At 51.5% G+C, this 23,057-nt stretch overlaps 1 protein-coding gene across 4 annotated transcripts; it reads left to right on the forward strand.

Moving 5' to 3' along the window:
- Positions 1 to 640: 640 nt before the first annotated feature.
- Positions 641 to 17,764, forward strand: Washc1 (WASH complex subunit 1). Of its 4 annotated transcripts, none has more exons than XM_076549815.1 (11): positions 641 to 698; positions 7,837 to 7,990; positions 14,298 to 14,409; positions 14,536 to 14,682; positions 14,810 to 14,946; positions 15,199 to 15,331; positions 15,513 to 15,714; positions 15,802 to 15,978; positions 16,411 to 16,569; positions 17,151 to 17,219; positions 17,306 to 17,764. In XM_076549815.1, exons 2-11 carry the CDS (start codon positions 7,842 to 7,844, stop codon positions 17,443 to 17,445), a joined length of 1,425 nt encoding a protein of 474 aa, XP_076405930.1. In that variant the 5' UTR covers positions 641 to 698; positions 7,837 to 7,841; the 3' UTR covers positions 17,446 to 17,764. The 4 variants fall into 4 exon arrangements, with proteins under 4 accessions (XP_076405930.1, XP_015846188.2, XP_006997752.2 ...); XM_015990702.3 differs by having other exon boundaries at positions 645 to 799; XM_006997690.4 differs by having other exon boundaries at positions 646 to 803.
- Positions 17,765 to 23,057: the final 5,293 nt, after the last annotated feature.

Consider the following 23,057-nt stretch of genomic DNA (forward strand, 5'->3'; position numbering starts at 1 on the left):
ACCTCTGAGCTATCTCTCAAGGCTCTCTACACATACATCTTTTAAAAGCATTTCTTTTTTTTCTTTCTTCTTCTTCTTCTTCTTCTTTTTTTTTTTTTTTTTTTTTTTTTGGTTTTTCTTCTTCTTCTTTTTTTTTTTTTTTTTTTTTTTTGGTTTTTTGGGGACAGGGTTTCTCTGTGTAGTTTTGGAGCCTGTCCTGGATCTCCCTCTATAGACCAGGCTGGCCTCGAACTCACAGAAATCTGCCTGGCTCTGCCCTTCCGAGTTCTGGGATTAAAGGCGTGCGCCACCACCGCCTGGCTCTATATTGAATTTTTAAAGAAAGTTGAGACAGGAAAAGCAGGATCTTCTAAAAGATGTATTAAGCCAATTGAGTATGCACGGCTGGAGGAGAGGGGACGTTTGGGGGACTTCCACTTGATGTCCTGTGGTAGGGCACAGGCAGGGCGTGGGCTTCTCGGAGCTGGAAACAGAAGAGATGTGAGGCTCACAGACCTGGGCCAACACAGAGAGTAGGACGGCTTCCCGCTTCCCGGTCTGGGCCGTGCCAGCTGTCATTCCAGAGAGCCGGAAGTCCGAGAGCCGGAAGTCGGGGAGTCGAGTTGGCGGACACTAGGACCCGGGGGTGCGGGTCGAGCGGAACGGGGCGCGGAAGCGGGCGGCGCGGGACTGCCGGGCAGCGGGGCGGTGGCGAGCAGGTGACGCCGCCGCCTTGGGTCGGTCGGGCGTGCGGGCCGGGCCGGTGCGGGCAGTGACAGCGAGGCCCGGAGCAGAGCGACCCTGCAGCGGATCGGAGGAGGCGGGTGAGGGCGCCGGGGGGCGGGGGGAGCGGGCCGTGCCGTGCAGGGCTCGGGCTGCAGGGTAGAGACCCACCCCTTGGCTGCCTGAAGTTTCCAGGGAGCAGGGGTGGGGGAGAGGAGGATGTGCTCCAGGGTGCTGGGCACTTCAGAAAGGATGAGTTTGCACGGGAAGACACGCGCATGGTGGGCGTTGGCGATTCTGGGTCAGTCCAGTGTTTATTTACCAGATGCCAAATGCCTGCCACTAGAAACATGTCATTCATGCTGGGGGGCGGGGGGGAGGAGGGAGAGTACGGTCTCTTGTCAGTTTAATATAAAAAGGAATATTGATCAACATGGGTAGGTACAAGAGAAACACCCTCATTCGGGATTGTTTATATGTTCATGGGACACATAAAAAGTCAAAATGATGAGTAAGCAGGCATTATTGGAGGCCTAGACAGAACTGCAGCCACTTGCGGGGAGCAAGGAATTACTATGTCTCAGAACAAAACTCACGTATAGATAGATGACTTCTGGTAAAGTGCTTTTATTTTTCAGCTACATCTCTATCTTTTCAGCTACTAGTTATTTCCCCCCATGAAGTAGGTGGCCTTCAATCTGTTTTAAATGGTGGCTTAGAAACTTCCCCTTGTGGGTGGGGACGCAAACAGGTATCTGTCCCCTCCTGACAGGGCCCCAGTGACAAACCAAAGTACAGTTCCATCAAAGCCATCTTTGGGGAACCATTGAGTTTACCGCGTTTACTTACAGAACGTGGGTGACCCCGGAGCAGCGGAATCACCAGAAAGTCACTCTGCGTGGACGATGAGTCCCGCTCAGTTAACTTTCCAGTGTGTACACTGCGACTACTAGGTGATGTGCAACTGGGAAAGAATTTTACATACCGGGCCGGGAAGGGCAGGACACCTCACTCCCACCCCCATGAGAGAATGGCAGAAGTCCACAGGCCTATCTTGAACTTCACGTTGGAAGTAGTAACCGTTAGCCCAATGAAGATGGTGGCTGACGTGCTTGGAGGATAGCGTTCTGCACAAATGACACCCCAGACTTTTCCAGCGATGATAGCCATCAACCTCTTTGTAAAAGTAGATAGCAATACTTAATTCCAGAGTTTATTGTGAAGATGAACAGCTACAACAACAATGCTGACTGACCACTGGGACTCAGAGCAGAATGTCTTGTTTTTCCTTTAGCATCAGGACCCACCCACTAAGGGGGCATAGGGCAGGGTTTCAAAATAAGCTGTCTGACCATTGGGACTGAAAAAAAATGTGAACTCTTACAAATGGTTTTCATTTTTATATATAAAAACGACAGAACATACTGGTAGATAACAAGTTCTTGAATGAGATCATTGACTCATATCTAGCATAAGCTGAGCATTTGATTGTTGAAAATGTCGTTTGGTCTGCCCAAATTTCCTTAGTTAAAATTGGGAGTACTAATAAATTCCCAGACACGAAGAGAAATAGAAGGTCGTTGTGGAGATTAGGTGGACTGGCAGAAAGGCTTTAAGGTATGTAGGTGGTAGCTAGTGATGAGGGTAGTTGTAAATAGTAATTACTGTTAGTGGTGATATAGCATACTTTACTCCTGAGAGGAGCTGGATAAAGACAGTCCAGAGCTACAAGATAGAATAATAAAACGACAATGCCATGATTGATTGTGATTCTTACCCCAAAGCCCATTCTTGGATATGCCTTGCCTAAAAAGAGTAACACAGACTCTATAAAAAAATTTTTTTAAATTTTTTTGTGTGTTCAAATGTGATGTTGTGTGGGTACGTGTGTCTTGCTGAGTATGTGAAGGTCAGAGGGTAACTTTTGGGAGTGGGTTTGTGGAGGCCCAAATTACTGAGTGTCAGAGAATCTGAGCTTGCTTTACCCAGCAGGGCTGCATAAGGGGATGATGGGACCATGGGCATGGTTCCCAGGTGTTTGGAAGGTCTGCACTTGGCTGTACAGTGTGCTTTGATGGCAAGGGGGAGGTCTTTTGCCCCGCCCCTGGGCATTGTTATAAAGGCCTTTTGAAAAGACAGGAGGGGGCCAGTGAATTTTGATCCAGGTCCTCCCGAAGCTATCCTGTGTTTCTGTCGGTCTCCTCTCCACTACCTTTCTATCTAAAAGTTTCTTATTCCTCTCTCCTCCTCATAGGAACCCTTTAAAAGGTGGGAGGTGGCCTCACACAGATGGTGGCCTCACACAGATGGTGCCCTGAACTTAGGTTCAGGGACCCCCACATGGGTTCTCTCCATCTACCATGTAGGTCCCAGGGACCTGACTCAGGTCAGCCGGTGGCAGCAGCTACCCTTACCTGCCGAGAATTAATTCTTTAAAGGACAGGACATGGGGAAGGATAAGGAAGGAAATTAGGTTCTGCCAGCTGCATATGTGATTTTTTTGACAGTGAAAATAATTGGGTGAATTTGACAGCCTATTTTAATTGAACCCACTAGATCTCAAATGTGACCATTGCAGCCTGAACCAACAGGAATGAGATGTTGCAGCTGGAGGTCTTTGGTTGTGTATCGTTCTCCAGCTTCACGTTGCGTGTGTCACCTCACTGGAGGACACGGGTGTCACGGTTTCATGCCCTTTTCCACACTTGCTTCTGTGTATCATTCGGTGTCTTGCTGCTCCTCCAAGGATTCTTACAGGGAGACCATGAGCTGTCATTTACCATTCCGCTCCAACTCCAGCTGTTCCTCATGCCTGATAGCCACAGGTAGCACGGAGGGACTTTTCAGATGTCCCTAACCCACAGTGTTCCTCAGTAAAAACCACATTCACAGCCCGGGTTAGCCCTCTTGTGGGGACGTGACAGCCAGCCCTAACCCGGTGGCACTGTGTTATTGCCTGTTCCATCCCAGTCGGTTAGTGACACTCACCCCAGAGTGCCCAGATCTGTGTAATAATTTACACATAGCTCCCCTGTGATGGCTAAAGAAACTTAATATGGTACCAGGCACTCCTTAAGGGCCATTGGTTGACCTTTGCCCTGGAATGCTTGTGAGATCCTAGTGGCCTGCAAGTGAGATAAGAACCTGGCGGCAGCGGCAGCGGCAGCGGCAGCGGCAGCGGCAGCGGCAGCGGCAGCGGCAGCGGCAGCGGCAGCGGCAGCGGCAGCGGCAGCGGCAGCACACGCCTTTAATGCCAGCACTCGGGAGGCAGAGCCAGGCGGATCTCTGTGAGTTCGAGGCCAGCCTGGTCTACAGAGCGAGTTCGGGACAGGCACCAAAGCTACACAGAGAAACCCTGTCTGGAAAAACAATAAAGAATAGGCTAATGATGCTCCTGCTATGAGATGTTTAACTGCTTGCTTTCTGCTCATGTAAACTTGCTTCTGCTTGTCACTGTGGGACTGGGGTGAAGTGGTGTTTTTATTATGTGCAGCAGGAAAGAGAAACCACTGAGGGGAGTTAGACAGTTCTCTTGCCAGCCATGCAGTCCAGAGATAATTGTAATGTCCACTTCCGATGTCCAGCTTTGTGAACCCTTCCTTCTGCCCGGCTCAGCACGGCATGCTGTGTGCCTCAAAGGCTGCCTTCCTTCAGTAAGAGTAAATTCATTCACTCTAAGTTTGAAGCAAGTCTTTGGTCTTTCCCAGTGGATTCCAGCGCCACAGCACTCTCCACACAGGGGGATGCGGTTGTTTTTGAGTCTGTCTGTCTGCCTGGCTGGTCTGTTGTGATCGACACTTGGTAGCTAACTAGTCTGTACACACAAGATGACAGTGCACTGTCCTAGTTCTCCAGTGAACCTGCTACTTCCTTGTTCAGAGGATCTGTGTCTGTCCTACCCTCGGGGACATGTGCACGGACACTCACACTTTCAGTTGCAGGAATTCAGCTCAAGTGACAGAAAGAACTTTCTATTTTTTTTTCCCTCTGGATGTTAAAAATGGGAGACCTCAGGCTGAATTTAGGTCAGCGTGGCTAGCAAGCTTGCCTCAAGATCAGTGCAAGAGGTGAGGAGACATCTTTGAGAGATTCTGGACTCAGGGTTAGGTTCCTGGATGGTTGTGGAGCGGCTCTCTCCCTCTTAGTGATCTGATAAGTGCAAGGGCAGAATGAGGAGCCACACTGGCTTGGATGGTTGCTCAAGGCGGCTTTCGATCTGGGAAGCTGAGTGTCCTGGTCACTGGAATAGGAAAGAGGAGCCCATGTCAAGAAAACGCTAAAGGGTGGAAGGATCAGATCTGGACGAATCTCGGCCCAAGGAGGTAGGAGAGAGCCAGGTAGGTAGTAGCATAGAAGCAGGAGCCCAGGAGACCAGCAGGAGGAGCCAAGAATAGATATTAATTTGGTGAAGGTGTTGCTAGGATACAGTCGGGGTCATACCTAGATTTTTATTACTGGAACTAACAACTGAGAGCAGGGCCAGTGCTCAGTCTAAGGAATGGAAGGGGTCATAGTAAGAGAAGATAAAACGTTTTATACACAGTCCCACAGCACTTTTAAAACCTTCTGGTCCTTCCTGTCACACTAAACCCAAAGGCACTCACCTCCATTGCAATCGAGGGCTCCAGGATAGGGCTTAAGAGGAAATCTGGGCTTTGGTGCCAGGCCTAATGATTGTCTTCCTCTCTATCTTCTGGTGAGAGCCTGGGGTTGCCCCTAATTATAATAGCCTAGTGCCTCAGTATCAATTCTGTACGGTACATCTCTTGCCAATCATATCAGTGGCAGTTATAGTGTGATTGCCGCTTTAGTGGCACTAGGGGGCAGGACTAATTAAACCCATAAATAAATATATAGACCACTCTGGTCTTGTGGTTTGGAGATACTTTTTCCTGTGTTTGCACATTTTGGACCCCTTGGCTCTGGCCTGGGAGAGCAAAGCCTGGATGTCCCTCTTCCCAGAGGCATGAGCCACTGCGACATCTGTCTCAGGGACAGCTTCTGAGTCCCTCAGACAGCCATGTTTGTCCTTCTGGGTCTGGGTTACCTCACTCAGGATGATATTTGCTAGTTCCATCCATTTGCCTGCAAATTTCATGATGCCATTGTTTTTCTCTGCTGAGTAGTACTCCATTGTGTATATGTACCACATTTTCTTAATCCATTCTTCAGTTGACGGGCATCTAGGTTGTTTCCAGGTTCTGGCTATTACGAATAGTGCTGCTATGAACGTAGTTGACAGGCTGCACCTTTTACACTATAATTGCATTGTAGTTTAACCACAAGCAGTGTTGAAAGCATGCTTAATGGTTCCAGGGTGACAGTGGTCATCAGTGTCATTACAGCAGTTTTCTTGAAGCAAAAAACCATAACTTTAGCCAGGCGGTGGTGGTCCATGCCATTAATCCCAGCACTTGGGAGGCAGAGGCAGGCAGATCTTTGAGTTCTAGGGCAGCCTGGGCTACAAAGTGAGTTCCAGGACAGCCAGAGCTGTTAGATAGAAAAAGCCTATCTCGAAAAACCAAAACCAAACAAACACAAAATAGGAAGTTTAACAAGACTCTAAATACCTATTGCCCTCTAAGGTTCAGTAACCCCGCCAGGTGCCCTCTTACACTTCCTCCTGCACGGTTCCAGACACTGATTTCCGAGAAACAAACCTGTAAGAGCAGCTTTCATTCTTCAAGGGGCGTGAGGCAGCGTTTGTGCCGCGTAGCACAACAAGCTTGCGCCGTTTCCTAATGGTATTCCTTTACGTCTTGGTCATATAATATGGGCCTATCTCCCTCATGTGCTCCCCAAAGGGAAGGCCCTGACATCTTAATCTTTTTTCATTGTACCAGGCCATTCTGATTCCTTCAATGTATGCCCCTGTATATGGCAGAGGGGGAGCAAGCCAGTCTAACCTCTTAACAGAATCTGTTCCCCGTTGGACAGGCCAGATCTTGCCATTCATCCAGTAAGCCACCAATCCTGGGCACTATTCTATACTTACTAACTGAACTCTTGCCCTCAATGGCCTCAGGCTTTTGCTCTGGGCCCCCCTGTTTCTCTAGATGGTGTGTTTTTCATTCACGGGACCAGGTATGCCCAGGTAGTAAACCTTTAACTTCTCTATTCCTGGTGTAATGGGGGAGGGGCACAGTGGGGAGTCCTGTGTGGGGCAGAAGCAGAGTTATCATGCTGCATGGTTCCACAGTGGTGGGGATTATTTTTCCAAAGAATTACTTTGTCTAAAGAGCCTGCCATTGAATATAGTCTCGTCCTTTACCAAAGCTCCCACAAAGCTCACAAAGGAAGAGGCATAAGGAAGCTCCCATGACACGTAATGAGAATCACTAACAGTGAAAGTAAGGGGCTGGAGAGATGGCTCAGGGCTTAAGAGCACTGGCTGCTCTTCCAGAGGTCCTGAGTTCAATTCCCAGCAACCACATGGTGGCTCACAACCACTCATAATGAGATCTAGCGCCCTCTTCTGGCATGCTGGCATACATGTAGACAGAATACTGTATACATAATAAATTAAAAAAAAAGTGAAAGTAAACGTGGTGGAGAGTTGTGATCCGCAGTGTTGGCATGCTGGACTCGGTCCACGCCACCCAAGGGTCATGTGTCTGCGTTTTTAGTCTGGAGACAGCTGAGCAGTAGCTTTGCGTGACCCCATCCATTCTCTGCTTCCCGTCTGTCTCTTTTGTGCTCTGCAGCTGTGGTTGTGATGTCTGAGCTTGGGAGTGGAGGTGAACTGATGTGTTAAGTACAGTGCTTAGCAGGGTACCCTGGGAGTAAGGTCACAGTCTGTCCCAGTTTTTCTCAACTCTACTCTGCCAGTTAGGAATTCCCGCCATTGCCCTTAATCTTCTTATCTAGGCCTCTGCCTCCCATGATACTCACATACAGTAAAGCTGTGTAGAAATCAGCTCCTTTGTATGACCCACCCCCCAGTAGTGTCTCATGTAGCCCAGGCTGGTCTTGAACTTCCTATGTATCAGAAGATGGCCTTGAACAGCAGCTCCTGCCTCTACCTCCCACGTGCTAGGGTTACAGGAGTGTGACATGACCACCTTGTCTTGTGGCTAGGAGGTAGACAGAGTGACCGTGGGACTATGTTCTTGATGTGTTCGTTCCTACCCACAGGCATCATGACACCCGTGCAGACCCAGCACTCCTTGGCCGGTCAGCCTTACGAAGTGCCCCTCATCCAGCCGGACCTGCGACGTGAGGAGGCCATCCAGCAAGTGGCAGACGCCCTGCAGCACCTACAGAACATCTCTGGAGACATCTTCAGCAGGTGGGACCTGCTACCCGGCTGACCTGGTAGAGGGCCACCCCTTTCCTCAGCAGCCTTCTCTGCAGCCCTAGGAACGCACCTTCTGCAGACCACCTCCTTAACGATCCAACTAGTTACCCCAGCGTGGAAAGGGTGTGAGGGAAACCCTGTGAGTTCCTGAGGGCTCACCACCACTTACTGTCTAACGCAGCCCCTTAGTCTTCCTGTGGGGCCACTGTGTCCTTCCCGCCAGACCACGGGCTGCACTGACTCCTGCAGTCAGCTTGCACTGACTCAGTGTTGGGTGCTCAGAGTCCTGTGCCCCGAGTGTGCCCGTGTCCCCTTTCAACTCTGCATAAACTCTGTCCGGGATGACAGACCTGAGTGCTGTCATGCCTTCCTTAACTCCAACCATGACCTGAGGAGTGGGTCACTGGATGGTTTTGCCCTTGTCTGGACAAGAGGGTTGGCTACACAGATGCAGGTGGCTTGGCCATCCACTGTAGGTGATGTTATCAATTAACACAGTAAAATTGAGATGGTGGATCTGCTGCTGGCATATGACAATAACAGCAGACCTCCCTGAGTAGATAGAATATACTCTAAAGTAACAGTAGCAATTATACTACAGTAAAGACAGAAGCCAGCGCATCTCGTTTATTAGCATCACTAAGTATATTATATTGTGCGTAATTGTACGCGCTCTGCTTTATGCTACTGGCCAGGCAAGAGGTTTGTTTTCACCGGCATATCCTCAAACCCAGGATTAATGTGCTGCATTATGGCAACATTCCCTTCAGTAAGTTAGGAGGAGAGAGGTTTTCTGCTCTGTTGTGATGTGATGGGCATACCTTCATGTCTGTGGTCCTTCATTGGCTGAAACATCATGGTGTGCCACATGAAAGTAATTCGGTGAGTAGTTAACTACAGTTGTACTAAATATCTTTATTTAGCATTAGCCATCATTGATCTAGCTGTATTAATTCTTTTAACCCTGGGGATATTCTATGAGGAGGTCATGTTATCCTTCCTCCTTTTTTGGGGGAGGATGGGGGCAGGGATAGAGTGTCATTGACCCAGTCAGACCCTGAACTTGCTGTGTCCTGGAGGACGACCTTAAGCTTCTGATCCTCCTGCTTTCAACTTCCCGGTGCTGGGATTAGAGGTGTGCGTCATCATGCCTGGTTACCTCTCACAGACAGGAAACTCGGCGGGGGTGTGTGGTGGGGGAGTGTGCAGGATACTAAGTGGGTTAAGGCACTTGCTGCCAACCCTGATGATCAGAGTTTCATCCTTGGGAACCCACATGGTAGAAGGGGAGAACCGGTTCCCAAAGAGTGAAAGGGTGTCATCTGACTGCTGCACACACCCCACGGAACATGCTACTCCATCCCCCATGCATGCACGCGCGTGTGCATGTGTGCTCATACACACACAGAATAATTTTTTTTTTTTAATATTTGTTTGTTATTTAAGCAAAGAAACTCCATCAGGTGACACAGGCAGAGTTAAGCCCAGGAAGGGTGGCTACAGATGGTGGGAGGGTTTTGTCTCTGGGAGTAGAGTGGGGGTCTGTTGGTTAAAAGATTAAGGCAACTCCACGTAGTTAAAAGGGAGGTTTATTTTGTGGGGTAACTTACAAGTGAAAGGATAGGCTACAGGATCTAGGAAAGGTGTGGCGCAGTCTGGTGGTGTTCTCTGGAGAACTCTGCCTGGTCTACCTCCAGCATCCAGGGTCCAGGAACCAAGAGAGCCAGCGCATCCGGATCTTGGGTCTTCAGGGTCCTCTCTTGGCCTCACCTGTAGGCGTGACAGTTACCGAAGCCTCAGTGGGGGTTGGAACTTCCAGATCAAGGCTGGAATGGCTACCCACCACAGGGGTCTGTCTAGAGGGATCGGGAAGGGGGGTGTGAGAAGTAACATTTTATGGTAAAGCCTGAGAGGCAGACAGGCCAGGAGGATTGACAGTCCCTGAAGAGAAAGTGAGTGGCGGCCCTAAGGTGGGAAGGGCCAGAAAGGGGTCGGGGTAACTGGAGCGGCGCAAAGCTGGAGGGGGAGTAGGGCCTTCACCGCCATCTTGGCTGGTGTTGAATTTGTGTCTGTCAGTTTCCTAGTGACAAAATACCCGAGACTGTCCACTTAAAGGAGAACAGGTTTATCTGGGCTCATAGTTGGGACTTTCGTCTGGTCGTTGGCCACGCTGCTCATCAGTAGCACAGTGCTTCTTGGAGGCAGTGTGGGACAAGAGGGTGACTGAAGTCACGGAGTCCAGAAAGTAAAGAAGCAGGCAGAGGCTGGGATTCTTGTGTCCCCTTCAAGGGCACACGTATGTATGTAAGTTGACAGTCTCGGGTACCCCATCCACCTCCTATCATGTGCCTCTCTTCCAGCTAGGCACCAGGGGTCACAAAAGATATAAGACGTGGTTTCCTCTAGAAGCTTAGGACTTAGAGTAAGAAAGCAGGGGAAGTGCTATAGTTTTTCAGGGATCTAGAGAAGAGAAAAATAATTTGACCATCAGAACTGTCCAAATGAGGTTCTGCTAAAAGTAAGTGATGAATAAATAGATCAGGCTTTTGCAACAAAAGGCTTGAATGATGCCATCATGGCCCCCCTCCACACCCCTCCCCTCCCCACTTGCATCTTCTAGATTGTCTCTGTTCACAGACGGGGCTTGGTCTAGTGGTGTCATGTCTGCCAGTGAAGGCAGAGCTTCCAAACTCAGACTCGGGTCCAGCAGGAAACAAGTTTTTCCCGGTACCAGCATGTCCTGTAAATGTAGCACCAGCCCTTATGGCCTGCCTGGATTTGCCTCCACATTCAAGGGCTGCTAGCAAGGGGTTGTCACATACTGCTCAGCGTGGCCCCAGGCCACAGCACCCCTCTAGAGTCCTGGGTAAAATCCACCTGCAGCTTGGGATTGAAATGGCTTGTGTGAGTGACACATTTCACAAAGAAAATGAATGTTGCTCCAATTAGGAGGGAAGTCTCACCCAGGCTGAGTTCAGGGGAAGGGAGAGGGTGTGTGGATCGGGTTTCGGATCTGAGTACAAACGGCATCTGATAGAGTTGGAAATGGGGGTTCCGGGCTTAGCCAGACTGAATGCAGTCTGCAGTACGGTCTTTTGTAGGCTGCAGAGAAAGCGGTCCTGCCTGCCGTGTGGGGATAGTAAATGGGCTTGAGGTTGCAGGCATTTTGGCTTCTAACACATTGGCAGCTCTTTTGTGTCAAAGAGGAAAAAGATGGCTGTGAGCCTTGGGAACTTTGCCTACTGTTCTTCTGTGTCCTCAGTCACACTGTGGGAAGACTTCAGGCAGGAAGCTTGGCCGGAAGCAGGGCTCTGAGTGAACAGTTGAGACCTGTGAGTTGAGGTCCACTGGGGTTCTTGTAGTTGGACAGGACTTCATGATTTGTCCTGGAGATTCACAGAACCATGTGAGGTTCCTAAACAGAAAATAGTGGGGCAGAAGAGTTTGGGAAGGACAAAACGGGGAGTGGTCGGGCCCCAGGATCAGCCTGCACAGTTAAGGATGGAGGTCAAGACCGGGCCAGGGCTGTAGCTCCAGCCTGGGAAGCAGAGAGGACCGGAGAAGAAGAAGAAACATCATCTCCACGGGAGCAGGATAAAGAATGGAGCAGTGGGGGTGGGAAGTGGGGACTGGGGGGGAGGAGGAGTCAGTGAGGGATGGGGTGGTGAGTTCATCCATTTGCCCCCTGCTGAGCAATCCACAACCCACGGGACTTTTTACACTTGGTCCTGTGGAGCAGCGAGGATGAGCTCAGCACCTTACCCCTTCTACATGGCCCACCTGCTTGGGAACCGAGAACAGACAGACAGGTGAGTGGAAAAAGCCTAGCCACTCTGCCGGGCCCTGGCATCAGCTGATTGTGGGCAGTGCACAGGATGGTACTCCTCACAGGTTTCTTATCAGCGCTGAGAAGCAGGCCTTCCCTCCTGCGTGCCACAGCAGGAACTTGGCAGAGAGAAGGGCTAGAACCTCTGGGGATTTCTCTAGCTGCTTCTACAGAGGGCCCCTCCCCTCAACCGTGGGGAACCCATGCTCTAAGATACTCACACAACAATGTAATGCCTCCCACAGCTTAGATACTGTGGTCATTTGAAAGAAAATCCCCCCCAAAGGGAGTGGCACTACTAGGAAGTGTGGCCTTGTTAGAGTAGGTGTGGTCTTGTTGGAGGAAGTGTGTCACTGTGGAGGCGGGCTTTGAGGTCTGATATATGCTCAAGGTGCTGCCCAGTGTCACAGTCCTTCCTGTTGCCTTCTGGTCAAGATGTAGCCAGCACCATGTCTGCCTGTGTGCTGCCCTGCTCCCCGCCATGGTGATAATGGACTGAACCTCTGAAACCGTAAGCTGCCACCCCAGTTGAACGTTTTCCTTTGTAAGAGCTGCCGTGGTCATGGCGTCTCTTCACAGCAATAGAAACCCTAAATGTGACAGATAGACTCAGAAGGAGCTGGGATTGATGTCCACGGTGTACTAGACAAGAGTCTGTGAATAGCACAGGCCCAGCCATGTCCCCCAAAGCAGCAACCCCCTCAGTTCCTCCTCCTGCTCTCTTTCATCCTTCTTCCTGCCTCTTCCTTTCTTTCCTCTTGTTTCTCCCTCTCTCTTGGTTCCTTTCTTCCCCGTCCCCTGGCCCTCACTTCCTGTGTTCTTCTCTTCTCCCCAAGCGGCACCTGGCAACTACAGGGTTCCACGAGGAGACAGTCAGCTTCTAAGTAATTGACAGGCTGCTCAGAACTACCTGAGTGAGTAGAGGACATTCACCAAAGGCAGGAGTCCGGTGTCAGCATGCTGTAGGGGCTTGCTAGGGTGTGGGGAGGTGGCAGTTCTCTTTGTGGGGAGATGGGAGAACAGATGGGCAGAGGATTGAGGGGGAAGTGCTCCATCAGTCCCCTGGTGGGTACATCGTCAGTGACGCCCTGCAAAGGTGGGATTTGCCTGGATTCATGGGGAATTGGGGGCTGGTTGTCTAGAGACCCTCCTGGCCATGTTTTCATTCTCCTGCAGAGCCTTGTTAATCGTGGTGTGCTCTAAGCCAGAGGCGTCATTGGAGATGGCGGTGCCTAAGTTACTTTTCCTGCTGCTCTGATAAAATATCCTGTCAGAAGCGACCTGTGGGTGTATTTTGACTGACAGTTTGAGCTGCAGTGCATCCTGGCTTCATAGGGCTAATGCTCAGATCAGAGGCCTGCTCTGGAGAAGGGGTCACAAGCAGGAGCTGGTATTCTTGGTGGCTGGGGAGACGAAGAGCATTGAGAGAACACCATCCTGTTACACATGTGGTCAGAATCAGCGTCACGGGGAGATAGACCTACTGTGGTTCAGAGGTGTGGGGAAGTGTTTGCAAAGTTTACACGCATTGAGTGGGAACCACATGGGTGCACCGTGAGTCCCTGGGGATGCGTCTGTGCCAGGCAGCCTGTAAGACTAAAGTATGGTAGGCAATAAAGAAGGCCTGGCCTTTAGTGTGCGCAAGAGACACCAGGGATTGTGGGGAAGAGCAAGCAGGCTGGGCCTGGGAAGTGCCTGGGACAGGTTTTCAGTCTGGTCAGGGAAGCTCTGGTGAGGAAAGGCTTTAATGAACGGAAGGGCTTGGTCCCGTGAGTCTCACTCCGTATTCTGTTTGGTTCAGAGACCCAAGGCAACACTGGGTTTGGCATGTCAGTGCACATCAGGATACTTGGCACAGTTGTGCCCACCCCTCACTCTGGAGAGCATGGCACAGGCTAGGGGTGGGGCTGAGCAAGTCTCGTAAGCCAACACTGGGACTTGGTATGTATTCCGTGAGCCACCCACAGTGTGTAGGGCAATTCCTCATCTGCTGGAGGTGAATCTAGGAGAGGCCATTGGCCTGGTCGCACTTACTTTCTTCTCTGCAGAGACCAGAAGTCTGTCAGCACCACGTGACCACCAAGGGTAGGTGTGGCTGCAGACATTGTCAACTGTCAGTTGCTAGTACTTGTGTGTAGCAGCTACTGTCACAACTGTCTTCTTGCCCCGAGGTTTATAAACTCCACGAGTCATAGGTTTCAGATGGCATACGTGGGCACCAAGCTAGAGCCACAGTGGCTGTCCTTCTCTGTCTAGAGCTCATGGCAAAGAGTTCCTAGACCCCTTGGGCTGAATAATCGGGGCAGACAGAGGTCTGCCAGCCTTAGTCTTTAAGACCAGTCCAATAGGCAGGTTGTAGTGTGCTGAGCCCTTAAGCCCGGGACTTGGCCAGGCTCAGGTCTGCGGTTGGCACAGGTGCACAGAGACTACAGAACTTGAAGTAGCCCCCATCTCTACACTTTTCTCTGGTAGGATCTCCCAGCGAGTAGAGCTGAGTCGGCGCCAGCTGCAGGCCATTAGGGAGAGGGTCTCCTTGGCCCAGGCTAAGATAGACAAGATCAAGGGCAGCAAGAAGGCCATCAAGGTAGGCCATGACGTCTGTGTTCTGTGGCCGGGGCCTTGATCTTCCTGTACCCCTGCTGTTCAGCTGCACCTCGCCCTCCTCCTGTCCATGGTCACCCCATTCTTAGCGCCGACTCTGAATCTGCAGGTCTTCTCTAGTGCCAAGTACCCAGCACCAGAGCGCCTGCAGGAATATGACTCCATCTTTACCGGTGCCCTCGACCCTGGTCTGCAGAGAAGACCCCGTTACAGGATCCAGAGCAAGCACCGCCCACTGGACGAGCGGGCCCTGCAGGTCTGAGTGCCACCTGCCTGTCACCCATGGCTGCTGGGAAGCAGGGACTGAAGGCTGACCACAGACGGGACGGTCCTGGGTCCGTAAGCCTGGTGCTAAAACCCCGTCCCCTCTGATCCTGCCCCAGGAGAAGCTGAAATACTTTCCTGTGTGTGTGAACACCAAGTCGGAGCCTGAGGATGAAGCGGAGGAGGGACTTGGGGGTCTTCCCAGCAACATCAGCTCCATCAGCTCCCTGCTGCTCTTCAACACCACGGAAAATCTGTACGGCCAAGCGAGAGCCGGCGGGAAGAGGGGAGGGAGGGAGGGAGGGAGGGAGGGAGGGAGGGAGGCCTTGCTTAGGGAGCTTCAGGGGCCTGAGCCTGGTACAGTTCTCAGGACTGACAAGTTTGATTTGGCTTCTAAGACCTGGGTATCCAAAGGACAAACGCAGTGGGAAGGGGGGGGGGGGGAGTGGTCAGGAGCCTGCCTGGTGCCGGGACGGGTGATGGCCTCCTGACCCAGCCCGCTCCACAGGTACAAGAAGTATGTTTTCCTGGACCCTCTGGCTGGCGCAGTAACAAAAACCCACATGATGCTGGGCACAGAAGAGGAGAAGTTGTTTGACGCCCCTCTGTCCATCAGCAAGAGAGAGCAGCTGGAGCGGCAGGTGAGGTGGACTGCTTGGACAGACGAGCCCTGCCGGGGGGCCGCTCCAGGAAGGGCGCCATTCAGCCTCTGCCTACCCAGCTGCGTGGGTCCATGTGTGCTGCCCGCCCTGCAGTTACAGCGTGGGGCCTGTGCCCTGGCAGAGCCGTCACACGTCCTGTACATACCACCTGACCCCGCAGGCTCCGGAAAACTACTTCTATGTGCCAGACCTGGGTCAAGTTCCTGAGATCGACGTGCCGTCCTACCTACCTGACCTGCCTGGCATCGCAGATGACCTCATGTACAGTGCGGACCTGGGCCCTGGCATTGCCCCCTCCGCTCCTGGTGCCATCCCAGAACTGCCCGCCTTCCACACAGAGGTAGCTGAACCTTTCCAGCCAGGTGAGCTAGGCCCCAGGGTGGGACTGAGCCAGAGAGCCCTTGCTGGCTCCTTCCCTGACTCCTCGCACATTCTCACTTTCCTTACAGAGCTACAGGACGGAGTGCTGCTGGCAGCGCCGCCGCCACCGCCACCTCCCCCACCCCCTCCCCCAGCTCCCACGGTGGTGGTCAGTACCCCCCAACCACCAGTGTTCCCTGAAGTGGCGGCTGCACCCGGCCAGGCTGCCAGGGAAGAAGACACTAGCAGCAGCGTGGCCCACTCAGGTAGGGGCAGTGCAGATGGGGTTCACGCGGCCGGCCCTCATTAATAGGACCCCCAGCTTTCTCATGTTGGATCCCCAAAGACTTCTCTGGAGGTCGTTTGTTCCCAGGTCCGGGGTCTGCAGAGTTCTCATTGTGGATACCTACCTCGTCTTACAGGGTTGATGGAGTGGTTTCTGTGCTATGTATGCAGAGTGTCGTCGAAATAGGGGGTGAAGAGGGAGGAGAGATGCCTAGACATGAGGCCCCTCAGCTCATTGTCTGCAGATCCAAGACCATACTGCATAGTCCTAGCAGCCACAGTTCCACAGCTGGGCTTCCCTGTGGATGATAGGCCCCTCCGTTTGCCAGGATCCTGAAGTCACCTCCAGCCTCAGGCTGGGCAGCTTTCCTCATCTTGCAATGCTGAGCAATCCTTTACCCTTCTCCTTACAGCCTCTGTCCAAGGAGCTCCTAAGGAGGTGGTTGACCCCTCCAGTGGCCGGGCCACTCTGCTTGAGTCCATCCGCCAAGCTGGGGGCATTGGCAAGGCCAAGCTGCGGAGTGTGAAGGAGCGCAAGCTGGAGAAGAAGAAACAGAAGGAGCAGGAGCAAGGTGAGGGCACCAAGGGTCTGCTGTAGCAGCCAGGCTCCCGGTCAACCCACAGGAAGTCCCTTGTGGCTACCCTGATAGGTACCCTTGTCCCTCTGGCCTGGGCCGTGGGTTCGCTGGGAGAAGCTTTCCCGTCTTTGAGCTCTCCCAGCTGAAGCCGTGAGGAAGTAGAACTTTGACAAGCATTGTCCAAGGGAACCTGAAGTCCTCAGAGCTGAGACAGAGGACTGATCCTTATCCATCCTGAGGATAAGGCCTTATGTCTGCCAAGAACCCTTGCTCGTGGCATCCTAGTTAATGTGTGTAAAGTGTCAGATGCCCTGGGTTTGCATCACGGATCTTCTGACCCGCTTTGTGACTGTCTGTCAATATAGCCTGGCCTCTTTGAGCCTGTGTTGCTTATCCACACAGGGGTACCGAGAACTGAGACATGAAGGCAGGCCTGGGCCATGGGCATGCCATGGCAAGGGAGCGGGTGTGGGAGTGCCGCAGGGGGCAGGTGAGCCCAGTGTACGACTGTCCTTGACACTACCTAATACCGTGCTTGGTCTCTTCTTCCCTCACCCTTCGCTCTCCCACTGCAGTGAGGGCCACCAGCCAAGGCGGGGACTTGATGTCAGATCTCTTTAACAAGCTGGTCATGAGGCGCAAAGGTAGGCATCTCGTGCATCTCTGTCTTCAGGGGCTGGTGAAGTGGCCGCCCTGCCCCCACCCCTCTCTCATCGCCTCTCCCTCCCAGGTATTTCTGGAAAAGGACCCAGCACTGGAACCAGCGAGGGGCCTGGTGGAGCCTTCAGCCGGATGTCAGACTCCATCCCCCCTCTGCCGCCCCCGCAGCAGCCCGTGGGAGACGAGGATGAGGATGACTGGGAGTCCTAAGAGTGCTTCCAGCCTTCCCTGCAGTCGGCAGGACCGGCGGGCCGGAAGGGGCTCCGTGGCCAGCTGGGGCCTTTCAGGTCCTGTTGCCCAAGGAGGTCCAGGGGGTTTTGTTCCAGGTCTGTACCCAGTTTCTCTTCATGGAGTGAGGGCTGTGTGAGCCATCTGCTGCTCCCCTGCATCATGTGACTGCTTTGCTCGATCCTCGCCTGAAGAGTACCACAGCAACAGGGTGGGATGAAGAAAGTCACTGTAGACCTGAACCCAAGCCAACAGTGCCCTTTTAATAAAGGAAGAGTAGCCATGCCGGCTGCCGACCGCTTCCTGGAGTGTGAACTGTCCTTCCCGAATGTTCTCAGGCACAGTGCGGGACGTCTGGGGGAACTGGGCTCTTTCTCCGGGATCAAGGCAAATGGAGATGAGGGCAGCTATTACTGGGGGTGGAGGATGGGGGTGGGGGGGCTATTTTTCCACTGGAAAAATGTCTTGGTGTTTGCTGAAGGGGCTGAGGAGAATTTAGAGGCAAGCCAGGGAGTCCCGTGAAGGACAGAACACATGAGGGACAGGGATGTAGTTAGGAACTGAAACTGGCTTGAGGTCCCTGTGGACACAAGAGCCCTGAAGATGTCAGTTCCTGTGGTCTAGATGATAGGATCGAAGATCAAGGACTCCTCATTGCGCAGATGCCTCCTGGGAAGGCCAGCGGGAAGCCGGTCCTGGCCGTGTTGAGTGGGACAAGCAGATCTTGGGGGCTGAGCTGCCCCGGGCTAGGCAGGTAGGGCTAGCTAAGGCTTGCAGTTTCTTCAAGCTGATCCACGTTTGCTCCTGGTAGCTCTTTGCTATATGGGCCGTGGTGGGGGCCACTCAGGTGTGCCATAGGCTGTCAGAAGAGCTGGAGCTCTCGGGATGAAACTGCGCGTGCAGGAGAGTTACCAAGAGGGCTTTGTGGGGAGGGGAAGGCAGCTTGAACCTTCCGCACAGCAGTGAAGGCGAAGACCAAAGGTGTGGAAAGCAGATGGGCAGCTCTGCCAGGACAGGAGGGTAGGCGGATGCCCGCAGCTTCTCTGGGACCTGATGGTCACTGAGGGTGGGACTCTGAGTCACATGTACCTCACAGTGGGTGGCCATCTGGTAACTTCCCCTCCTCTGCCCTCACATGGGAAATGTGGCAGGTACCGTCCCTCATCCTCGAGTTGTCTGTCTATCAGCCCCCAGCTTGCCCCTTGCCTGTAGCTTGGTGACAGACAGCCTTGATATTCGGATTCTTCCCCAGCGCCTTCCCTGATGGGGACCTGACCTGGAGTTCTCGTCTGGGAAGGACACAGAAGATGGCTGGTCTGTTCTTACCTGCCCTGGTGTCCTGGATCTGCAGTCAAGGCCAGGTTTCATGGACCCAGGCCAGTGACATGTGTTAGAGATGAAGTCATCGAGAAGAGCAATTTGGATGGAGCCCAAATTCTCTTGTGAAGTCAGGGACTAGCTACTGTCAAAGCAGGGCCTTGCCACCCCTGGGCCATGGGTGACACCCTCAGACCAAGGTCCTTAACAGGCAGGGCTCAGCTGCCTTCCTTGAATAAGTCTGTTAAACAAGCCATAGTGTAAAGTAGGAAAGGGAGCTTTGTTCAGTGTGACTCCCCTGGGGAGGGAGCAAATAGGTCCACTTCTCTCCCCCACTGCTGCCAAGGCCATCTTTGGAGTCCTAACATGAGCGTTAGGTTTAAACAAAAGGTAAGAGACATGGTCAAATGTGGTCCAGCCCATCATGACAAGACAGCTGTATGGAGCCAGGCTCCCCTCTGCCTAGTCCCAGAGCCTCAGCCTTTTCCTTCTCCTGGTATGAGATCCTAAGGGAAATTCCAGTTCCTGGAGGTCCATCATCAGCCCAACGGTCTGATGGACACAGGGAAGACACAGGTGTCCCTAGAATATCTTTGTTCTTGTGAGGATGGCCCCAGGCTCCTCTCCCCAGCCCTCTCCTGTTCTCTGAAATGCTGGAGATACTTCAAAGTCTGATAAGTAAACTGTCTTAAGTATAGTATCACCACATGCTTGTGGGGGGCCACAGGAGCCAATGGCATATATGGCCAGGCCTTCACAGCTTCATCAGCTGTTGCTACCTACCCCTCTGGCTCTTTCCCTCTCCCCATCCTGCACCTACCCCCTGAGAAGGGTGTGTTTCAGCTCGGAGACCCAGTCCATGCCAAGGAACTGAATCCTCAGCAAGTCACAGCTACCCACATCTCTGTTCCATGGGGCTTCAGCCCCAGCAAAGGGGGCACTGTCTACCAGGCCTAGTCATCAGAAGTTAATCCCCTTGGTCCTCTTCCCTCAGACCACAGAGAAGAGCAGGGCTTCTTCAGACGGCCTCCAGCCAGGCTTCTCTGGGGAGGCCCACTACTATTCCAAGCTGCCAGGCCTACATGGCCTCTGGATCCAGTCTTATTTCCACGCCTCTGCTTGGAATTGCTCTTGTCACCTGATCTGCCTGGTTTGCTTTCTTGATACTGTGAAAGTCGAGAGAGCAGGCAAGATTGAGAAATGGGAAAGCAAAACCTCACATGGGCTGCACCAGCGTGAGGGCAGAAAAGAGTGCAGAATCCCACCCAGCAGACCACCGGGGCAGTCTGATTCGTCTCGAGAATATGGGGCAAGACAACGCTTTCCAAAAAGAGGACTTCGGAAGACCCATGGTGTCTTGGGACTGCTTAAGATCCTGGGTTTTCACCACGCAGTGGTGGTACATGCTCTCAGCTCTTCGGGAGGCAGAGGCAGGAATCTCGTGAGTTCCGGAACAGCCAGGGTTACCCAGAGAAATCCTGTCTTGAAGGGAAAAAAAAAAAAAAAAGAAAAAGGAAGCTCCTGGGTTTTGAAGCCTGGGGCTGGAACTTGACACAATCAAACTTTAGGGCAACAGTAACTCAGCCCACGGAGCCTGGCAGTGGGTTAAGGAGGCAGAAACAGAAGCGTCACAGGTTGACAAGCTTGAGGAGTCCCAGGAGGCACTCCAGATGGCACTGTCCTCACAAAGCCGGGTCTGGCTGCAGGGCTACTCAGCGTTTCCTGATGACTATGCCCACCAGCAGTCCCTCTGGGCACGGATATGGCACAGAGGGGAAGAAACACACTACTGCCTTGGGACTCACATCATGGGCTGTGGAGAATGTGACCTGATTCATCTCTGTGCAGAAGGCAGCGAGGAGCCCCCAGGAGGCAGATCCTGCAGCCCGTTGTGTGGCACTGTTCCCAGGAGATGGGAACAAAAGTCTACTCATCTCTGATAGGGAACCAATGTGAGGCGCCCACCAAAGTCCAGCTTGGTGAACCAATGAGTTTTACTGGGGATGCAGGAATATGGGTGAAGGGTGACAGGGGCAGACATTTGTCAAGGACATCTGCCATCACCAAAAAGCCTGCTCCAGCCTGACAGCCCCAAAAGCTGGAACACTGGAGCACACCGCACAACCCGCAGGCAGTGAGAGGGTCCCTTTCAGATAGCTTGGTTGGTCTGAGCCTTTTCCAGGCAGCTCAGCGTGTCCTAGCATGCCTGCCAACAGCCCCATGATCAGCTTCAGGGACTTCCTGGAGCTGTTTTGAGTTCTTTGCTGAGCTTAAGGAGATTCCTCTCAAGATGAACTGTTTACTTTCCCTTAGATTCTCTTCCGGTGGATATCCTGTGTGTGAATGAGCTTCCCTCCATGATGGAAGGTCTTCATTCCATAGGAACTGCTTCACAGCATCCCACCACTTGCTCCTAGGTCCTTTCTGCCCGATTTTCTGCAGTGGTCCAGAGCCTTGGAGGGGGTAACATGGACATTTGACTCTTCTAACTCTAGTAGGGTAGGGAAACTAATTTTTAAGTTTTAAAAGACAAGAGTCTCTCTGTTTCAAGACAGGCAGCCCTGGCTGCCCAGGATTCGTTCTGTAGAGCAGGCTGGCCTCGAACTCGCAAAGATCCACTTGCCTCTGCCTCCTGAGTGCTGGGACTAAAGGTGTGCACCAACACAGTCCAGCACTTTTTTTTTTTTAAACCTGTTTCTAGAACATGGCTGATGGTCAATGTCAGTGGTATTTCTTCTGTGGTAACATACAAGTGTGGAAAATACAGAGAACAAGAAACAGAAGACCATAAATGATCGTCAACAGCAGCAATAACCTCTAGTCATAAGTGCAGATGTTGGTAAGTGCTTAGCTAGTACATCATACTCACTGACTAGAGCAATGGCAATTGTTTTTCCCCTGGGACCTATGGCTTCCCTGGCCATAGGTTCTGTGTAAGCCCCCAGCACTAGATGTGAATTTCCTCTCATGAAGCAGACCTTCGTCAAATCGGAGAGCTGGGTCCATCCATAAATACATGTGCTGCTGTGGCACTATCTGGCAAGTCTTGTCAGGCACTTTTTATTATCGAGTATGCAGAATCCATAACTGAGTAGGACTTGGGATCATAATTATTCTCAGTGACCTGAGTAACATCTCTGGCGATACAAGAGCTAGACCATAGGTTGGGAACACTTCCAACTCAGTTCAAGACCTGCAACCAAAGCAAGGGATGTCTTCAGCAAGAGTGTCGCACCATCCAGTTTTGGAATGTAACCAACATCAATGGAGATCTTTATTGTTTTAGTGGCCTCTAGAGCATCCCTGGGCAACATCTCAGGAGGTAATCCACCCCCAATACTAGGATTTTTAACAACTTTATAGTTTCTGTGAGCATCTGTTCTTACTTTTACAAGATATCCTTGTTTATTCTTTGTAAACTGATTTTTTGTTAGTTTTATTGTGTGTGTGTGTGGTGTTTTTTTTTTTTTATTTACTTATTTAAGGCTGGGTGGTGGTGGCGGTGGCGGTGGCGGTGGCGGTGGCGGTGGTGCACACCTTTAATCCCAGCACTCGGGAGGCAGAGCCAGGCGGATCTCTGTGAGTTCAAAGCCAGCTTAGTCTATAGAGCGAGATCCAGGACAGGCACCAAAACTACACAGAGAAACCTTGTCTCAGACCCCGCCCCACCAAAAAAAATTTATTTATTTAGCATGTATACAGTGTTCTACCTGCATCTCTGGAGGCCAGAAAAGGGCACCAGATCTCACTACAGATGGTTGTGAGCCGCCATGTGGTTGCTAAGAATTGAACTCAGGACCTCTGGAAGAACAACCTTAACCTGTGATCCATCTCTCTAGCCCATGTTGTATTTTTTTTTTGTCTTGGTTGATTTTTTTTAAATTCATTTTTTAATTACACTCATGATATTCATTAATTACACTCATGATATTAATTACATTTGCGATATTCATTGATTACATTTGCAGTATTCATTCACTAACTATATTTATGATATTCATTAATTTCATGATATTATGTCCTGATCCTACTGTCTGTTTGTGGGGCTTTTCCATCACACAAAACAGAGATTCTGTACTTAAGAAATCATTGCTCTATATTCCTTTCTTCTCCATATATATATATTCTATATATTTCAATTCTATAATATTTGTCCTTTTTTTTAAAATTGTAAAAACATTTTATGTACAACTATAGGAGAAATTATACACAGGTAGCTTGAACATAAAAACAGGTTATAATTCAAAAGTCCAAGGTTACTTAAAACTGGAAAATAT

This window comes from Peromyscus maniculatus, chromosome 13 (assembly GCF_049852395.1).
Source record: "Peromyscus maniculatus bairdii isolate BWxNUB_F1_BW_parent chromosome 13, HU_Pman_BW_mat_3.1, whole genome shotgun sequence".
Taxonomy (NCBI): domain Eukaryota; kingdom Metazoa; phylum Chordata; class Mammalia; order Rodentia; family Cricetidae; genus Peromyscus; species Peromyscus maniculatus.